General features: G+C 37.5%; 2 protein-coding genes across 2 annotated transcripts in view; one reads left to right on the forward strand and one right to left on the reverse strand.

Annotated features, from left to right (window-relative positions):
- Window positions 1-301: 301 nt before the first annotated feature.
- LOC138049466 (uncharacterized) lies at window positions 302-4,923 on the reverse strand. Its single transcript, XM_068895756.1, has 4 exons — window positions 4,702-4,923; window positions 2,466-2,741; window positions 1,345-1,398; window positions 302-541 (listed from the first exon to the last, which is right to left on the reverse strand). The coding sequence occupies exons 1-4, from the start codon at window positions 4,798-4,800 to the stop codon at window positions 515-517; spliced, it is 456 nt and encodes a 151-aa protein (XP_068751857.1). The 5' UTR covers window positions 4,801-4,923; the 3' UTR covers window positions 302-514.
- A 161-nt stretch (window positions 4,924-5,084) lies between these two features.
- LOC138049491 (cap-specific mRNA (nucleoside-2'-O-)-methyltransferase 1-like) overlaps window positions 5,085-7,592 on the forward strand; it is a 21,407-nt gene continuing 18,899 nt past the window's right edge. Inside the window, 3 exon segments of the mRNA XM_068895780.1 lie at window positions 5,085-5,311; window positions 5,972-6,081; window positions 6,927-7,076. Of these exon segments, the coding sequence (XP_068751881.1) occupies window positions 5,233-5,311; window positions 5,972-6,081; window positions 6,927-7,076 (339 nt within the window). The 5' untranslated portion in view covers window positions 5,085-5,232.

The following is a 7,592-nucleotide window of genomic DNA, read 5'->3' on the forward strand; positions in this document are numbered from 1 at the left end:
ATCAAAAAGTGCTGTAGAGTCAATCCTAATTAGACATTCTCTTGAAGTTGTTTAAACCAGTGTGAGCCACCTTAATTAATTAATTCACATACAGTTTGACTGGTTTGCAGCACAAAATGACCTGAACTATGGCAACTTTATTTAACTTGAACTCTCAATTTTAAATGGTGTTTTCACTGTATATCGTGAGTGTGGGTGTGACAAGGGAATGACCTCACGGCAACCACAGCCTGTCTCTCACAGTAGTGTGATATCGATGTCAAGCATTTGGTTCTAGTCGCCACTCGATCATCGTCAAAAGTAAGTTAAATGGTATATTCCTTTATTTATCTTTTTTCCATCTTCTCATAAACATAACTTACATGCTAATAAATAAAATAATTGAAAAAGAAAAGTACTGAGGTGCTACAAGCTTCATTGGTTTTTGAAATTAATGCAGCTATTTACAGAGGAATGATGTTTAATAATATTGGCAAGTAGGAAGTTCAAAAAAGGATTGAAAATCAGCTCAGTTTCAGCTTGAAAGATGGCTTATATGTCCCTGCAAAGAAACACAAATGACAATGAATGGACCAATGATCACTGGGATTGCAAGATGCACTCTGTTCCGTTAGCTGAGCCTGAATAGCTTGCACAATAATATTTCCTTCACAACAATTTTATATTGTTACCTTGGGAGACGAGTATCTCCCTGCGCCAGCGCTACTGGCGGCTTTGCCCCTTGCATATCACATTCTCTCGGCGTTCCTAGGAGGACGATCTTTTGCAGCTCATTAATGTTGCTGGTTCCAGGGATCTTTCTTTTTCTTTATTATTATTATTATTATTATTATTATTATTATTATTATTATTATTATTATTATTATTATTATTATTATTATTATTATTAAAAACTAGATCATTGGATAATGCAATTCTAGAGTTTTGATTGGCTTAGCCCTCATGGTATGTGAGCAATTTTTCCATGCTCTACAAATATCAGTAACTACCCATCAGTTTCGTTGGTTTTACAAAATAAAGTAGGAAAGATTTATCCATAATTAATTTTGTGGGTTAAAAAAGATTATTCCACTGGCACTTGTTAGATAGCCAACTCGGCAATATGCGCCTCGTTGGCTATCTATCATCATATCCAATGCACCCTCATGGAATAATAATAAAATTGTTAATTAATATTACACCCTGATTTTCCAGTTGTCTTGTACAAGGCAATTATTATTACACCCTTTATTGAGATTTTAACAATAATTATAATAATTATTATGAAACCCCTCATTGAGATTTTAATTTCATATTTGCGAGCAGATTTAAAGAAAATACGTCATAAGTACTGGATCGACCTACCGGTTCCCCTCTCAGACATCGATAACAAAAGGGTGACGATGACCTAACAGAATTCTAGAAGAACAAAGAATAATAATGATCATTTCAATGTTCTTTGTTTCTGGGGAACTTTACATTGGCCCAAGGCTGTAGCCTAAGAAAATTTTAAAGGGGCCCTCAGAGCTAAATGCTGAGAACTTAGGAGCCCAACATATGAAGTGAAAGGTGTTGCTGTGAAAAATTAAGGCGCCCAGAGCTATTCTTTGGGAGCCCCAGGCTACCGAGCTCCTGTTAGGCAACAGCCTTGTTGGCCCCAAATATTTTCCCCTTTAACCCATTAACTCCTGAACCCCCCCCTCCCCAATGGTGAGTGAAATCGTCTTGCATTAGAGAAAATCTGTAAGTATCAATCAAAGGAGGGAGAGGGTTAAAGGGGAAATAGTCTTTGACTGGACCTTAATGTTGTTAACCCATTCATCCCTGAAGCAGGCCCCACTGACGAGTGAAAATAAGGAGTTACATAATAATTCAGAACCCTGTCCCTCCTGCAGCTGCCCCTATTGACGAGTAAAATCGTCTGGCGTTAAACAATAAAATCTATTACATAAGTGTCACTTTTGGGGGTCAATGGGTTAATGGGGACATTCACACCTCAAACGCCCTACAGGATAGGACACCCCTCACTGACGAGTAAAATCGTCTGGCATTAGACAGAGTAAAATCGATTAAGTGTCACTTTTGGGGGTCAATGGGTTAATGGAGACATTCACACCTCAAATGCCGTACAGGATACTGGACACCCCTCACTGAGGAGTAAAATCATCTGGCATTAGACAGAGTAAAATCGATTAAGTGTCACTTTTGGGGGTCAATTGGTTAATGGGGACATTCACACCTCAAACGCCCTACAGGATAGGACACCCCTCACTGACGAGTAAAATCGTCTGGTATTAGACAGAGTAAGAGCTATAGTAAGTGTCACTACCAGGACTGAAGAGGTTAAATAAGGCAATTAAAACATTCTAGGTGTAGCAGGTTTTATTATGGAATACATACCACTGAATCTACCAATAAAATTGTAGAGCCAATACCAATACTATAAAAGAGATATCTCAAATGTACAAAGTGACAAAATGACTTACGTCTGAGGTTGGCTGATTAGGGTGTACTTGACTTTGTGAATTATTTCTTGAATCATATGAAACATCCATTTCTTCAGCGTTATCATCCTGACGAACTATGTTACAATTCACATCTAAAATTATATCATTTGGCAGGGTAGAACAGGACTCTTTTAGAAGCTGAGAGTAAGGCAGTATCCTGTTCAAAGAATTTGGGTTCTGAAATAATCCGTGTTCCTTTTCAAGACCAGAGACATTAACAAAATGACAAGAAGAATCATCTAAACAGGGCCGCTTCTGAAAAGGAAAACAAGACAGCAATTTACAATTGAGTTCGAGTCAAGAAATAAAGCCTGAAATCTTGTGCAGCATGAAATATGAAAACGGATCCTGATAAATTATCAGCATTAGTGTCAGTGATAAGAGAGTCTATAAAACTATGACAGATTAATGATTGTTCATTCCTTCAATAAAATGATTCTTGTGTCAGTATAACAGAGTTTAAAATAAGGAATCAAACAGAGAATACTCAATTACATTAGAGATAGCAAGTAGGAGCAGGGATGATACAGTGGTGAGAGCACTTGCCTCCCACCAATGTGGCCTGGGTTTGATTCCCAGATCCAGTGTGGTATGTGGGTTGAGTTTGTTGGTTCTCTACTCTGCTCCGAGAGGTTTTTCTCTGAGTACTCCGAATTTCGCCTCTCCTCAAAAACCAATATGATTTTATATGTAATTTGATTTGATTTCATTTCATTTGTGCACAACCCCACAAGCTATTCAGCTTTAAACATTATCGTGTGAAAAATAAAGTTCTATTATTATTATTTGATTAGATTCTCTCCAGTTGTTCCACTGGGTAATGTTTATTGTGTCTCAGCCACTAACCCTAAACCCTAACCCTAAAACCTAAACCCTAACCCTAACTCTAACCCTAACCTAAACCCTAACCCTAACCTGTAGCTTAGAGACACAACACTTTACGTAACAGGTGAGCAGTGCCTAGGATGGCCGATAATTGTACACTTCCAAGGAAGTCAGGTACATTAGCTTGCCAAACCAGATCTTTCCACCTTTTCACATGCTTACAAGAGCACCAATCACGATAGGTATTATTGTGACTTTCGAGGCTCCATGAATCCTTCCAATTTCAAATGCTAGTTCCTGGTACTTTTCAACTTTCTCCTCTTCAGGTCTGGTGATGTTCTGGTCCGCTGGCACAGCTATGTCAACAAGTGTCCATTTCTGTGTGTCTTTCTATGCACTAGAATAATGTCTGGCCGATTATGTTTCAGCACTTTGTCTGTGTAGATAGTCATCTCCCAGGTAATCCTCACTTCTCCATTTTCTAAGGTTGGCAAAGGTTGTCATTACACTCTATCTCATACTTCCTGCTCATACTTCCTGCACATCGTCTTCCCTCCTCTCATAGTCATGCAGACTATCTTCTTCAACAATCACTTTCTCCTTCAACGCAGCTTGAAGCATCCACTCTGTGCTTATTATTATTATTATTATTATTATTATTATTATTATTATTATTATTATTATTATTATTATTATTATTATTATTATTATTATTATTATTATTAGGACGAAAATCTCGCTACAATTTCTGGATGACTACATCATCTGTACCTCTCTTCTAATTTGTGGAAAAAGAAAATTAACAGACCAGTAAGATATTTAATTGTGTTCACATGGAGACAGAAATACAAACATTTACAGTATAATATATATATGATATAACTATAAGAACTACTTCAAAATCAGTTAAATGTTATTGGCATGAACTAAAAACATCAGGGCTGTCTTCGATTTAAGTAGTACAGTTATTTGTGCCTTCATCCAAACGATGATTGTCTTATTTTTGTATTAATCATAACCATTACAATTTTCTCAAATTTGATTGGTGCATTAACTGCTTTATTTTTCACTAATTATTGTGTAGGGTTGAAATCGGACAGGTGGCTGTAATCGGTTACCTGATTAATCAAATCGGACTGCCGCTACGCGGTCGTCCGATTTTGTTAATCACTCGTATGATTACAGACCAAATTGGACTCCACTTAGTCCTAAATGTATTACTATTAATTATTAATTGCCAGACAGACCAACGATGTAACAAAGTGGAAATACTAGCTTTTCTCCAAACGATTTTGAGACTAAAAGTTTATTAGTATTGACAATTTCCTGTAGATAAAAAGAGAATGCTGAGGTCTAACACGTGTCGGTACAATAAAAAATTAGAGCTTGCCTTCATTTGTTGCTCAGCTGAAAAGTTCTCCAATACGGCCTGGCGCTTTCTTGCGATGTTGAAAGTCTCCATCATGTCCATAGATACTTCGATCTCCATTATCTGCCTCTGATCAACCAAACGAAATAAAGAACTGTCAAGTTTTGCTTTAAACAGGGTTAAACAATGGATTGTTTACAAGCCGCGCGTCGTTCGCGTCGTTACGTCAAAGATCAGCAGTAATTGTCAATTTTTATGCTTCGTATATGACGTAGCTATTTTTCAAGTTGTACCCAAGTCTCCTCAGGCGTTTTCTTGGAAAATTGTAGGCTCTTCGTTCATGCAGATAAACTGAAATGACATCAACGAAGGGGAAAGCCTATATCTTTCGTCGAAAGGAAGGAGGCTGGACTAAGAAGGAATACATTTTTAGGGAACTTCTAAGCTAAGGGCAGCAGAATCGCTCGAGCTTCGAACTTTTGTGCGTTATAGTTCATGGCAGTAGAGATCTTTGCAAGGAATCGCCATCTAATTTTCTTTAAGTAACAGTTGATGATGTCAGACACAAGAAAACGTCAGTTTGATGGTGTAACATACCAAAGTGCTGAAAAGAAAATAAAAGTTGAGAGAAGTAAGTATTTAATGGCGACAGGGTACTTGGTAATGTCATCACAAGATGGTTTTCACCACGAGTCATCTCGCCACCAAGGCTCTTGATTTAGTTTACGATCACCAGCTGGTTGGTGGCGAATCGTCTTAGTGGTGAGATGGCCGTAAACGTGTAGTAACAGACCAAAGAAACCAAAAATCGATTGGCACTGAACACAACTCTGTTATGACTTTGCCATGAGCTGCTTTCATCCTCCAAGTCTCGATTGGATAACCATTATTCTACAGTCGGTAGTAAAAGACATTGTGGCACAAAATATCCCAGCACAACATTAAAGGAAACCTCCACTAAAACAAGAATACAACTTCAAAATATTTAACATAATGTTTACAATCAAAATTGTTCAAACGTTTTGATTGAGAGCATTATGTTAACTATTTTAAAGATATATTCCTGTGTTAGTGGAGGTTTCCTTTAAAGTAAAAGGCCTTTGGCTGTTCTCCATTGAAATCCCAGTTGTGCCAATGAACCCCACACACTCCCCCAGAATTTGAACTATTTTGAATCTCCTTTATGGGGGGTAGGATGGGGGTTGAAATGGGTTACTGCTTTAACTTGGAACAGTCATTCACAAGTTTTCGTGTATTGATGGTAGTCTGCCCTGTGTTTTTACAAATGTAGGTCTTTCAAGCAGTGATTCTGATGATGAGCTGGGTTCCCCATCATATGCCAACTTCTTTCAGAATTCAGACCACAAACCGGTGTATAGTGATGTTGCCAAGAGGCAGATGGTGAGTGAAGTAGATTGGCAAGATTAAAAAAATCATGTTGGAGCTAGAGAATGCTGATTGCGAGAAATTGAGAGAGCTCAGGAAATTTATTTTATGTCCGGTTTCTACTAGGCAATTTTGAATTTTTTACCAAAACATTCTCAAGATTGCATGACATTGTATTACTCATTAAAACGTCATAAATATACCACTCTGGTTCAAAAAATGACAATAATAATAATTACAATTGTTCAAATTTAAATCACTTATGCCCTTTACCGGTGAAAGCAAACACTCTTTTGATAAATAATAATAATATTAATATACGAGAGCGCAGGCGCACTGGATATGAAGTGATAGAAAACCAACAAGGCGGGTAGCGCCGAATTGGTTATAATCATCTTATGTTCAGCAAGCCTGAGAAGAATACTTGGTTTATTAAAAACTCCAGGATCAACAACTCTCCCACTAAAGCATTGATTTCAGCCTTGGTCAATTACGGTCCAAAACTGCTTTTCTTGGCCATTTTTTCTTAGAGCTGCAAAAATGTTTTCAGCTTGCTTTATAGCTAATGCGTTCCTTGACCATATTAGGTACGCTGTGTCCGGCGAGCCAATGAAAATGCTGGAAATCTGATATCTGTATTTCAGTTTTTAATAATTATTACTACACGTAAGTCTAAGGGTTCCGGGAGTATTTAAGTCTAATGGTTAAAGAATAAGTAGTATGTTAGTGGAAACAGAATCAAAATTGTGTACTTTGCAGCAAAATGTGATGATGTCTTTGCCACAAAATTGAACAACTCAGTTTCTGTCTCTGATTAATCACACATGAAATACAACTCTTGCTTTCTTTCTTTTTTTCAGGAAAGAATGGGTTATAAGGTTGAAGAAAGCCTTGGTAAGTCAGGTTTGAAGAGTGAGAACAAGGGGCAAGGTGACCTCATCAAGGATGAAAGATTTAAACTTCAGAACAGTGCAGAATCGACCTACAGTGACTTTGCTCAAAGACAAATGGTAGGTACAAGATGTTTATATTGACTTTGTTTCTTTGTTCAAGGCTGTTGCCTAACAGGAGCCCGGTAGCCTGGGGCTCCCAAAGAGTAGCTCTGGGCGCCTTAATTTTTCACAGCAACACCTTACACTTCATATGTTGGGCTCCTAAGTTCTCAGCATTTAGCTCTGTATATATATATATTAGTCCTTATTGCCCCTAATGGGGCATAGGGCCGCTGTTTAGCTCTGTGGGCCCCTTTAAAATTTTCTTAGGCAGCAGCCTTGTTTGTTTATAACAAAAGTATGCTTTGTTTTCAAGGGGGAATGTCATGTCCAGGCAATCCTTTAAGTGCGTGTAAAATAATTGATAATATTGGTAATTAGAGTGAGGAAATATGGTGATGATGATTAGCACGACTACAATGTCAACGACAACAAACTGAAGGTGATGATCCTGATCATGATAACTGTGATATGGATGAAAATTTTGAGGATGATGATGTGGATATTTGTTGGATTTTTTTTGCTATAATATTG

The sequence above is a fragment of the Montipora capricornis genome, chromosome 5, assembly GCF_036669925.1.
Source record: "Montipora capricornis isolate CH-2021 chromosome 5, ASM3666992v2, whole genome shotgun sequence".
NCBI classification, from domain to species: Eukaryota; Metazoa; Cnidaria; class Anthozoa; order Scleractinia; family Acroporidae; genus Montipora; species Montipora capricornis.

What these genes read in the sequence shown, in the direction of transcription:
- LOC138049466 (XM_068895756.1), bottom strand. Translation starts at nt 4,800, where the DNA reads ATGGAGATCGAAGTATCTATGGACATGATGGAGACTTTCAACATCGCA. An exon ending in CTAATCAGCCAACCTCAGAC is followed by an intron (nt 1,399 to 2,465) that starts GTAAGTCATTTT and finishes TTGTTCTTCTAG; the next exon opens with AATTCTGTTAGGTCATCGTC. An exon ending in GATGTCTGAGAGGGGAACCG is followed by an intron (nt 542 to 1,344) that starts GTAGGTCGATCC and finishes GTTTCTTTGCAG; the next exon opens with GGACATATAAGCCATCTTTC.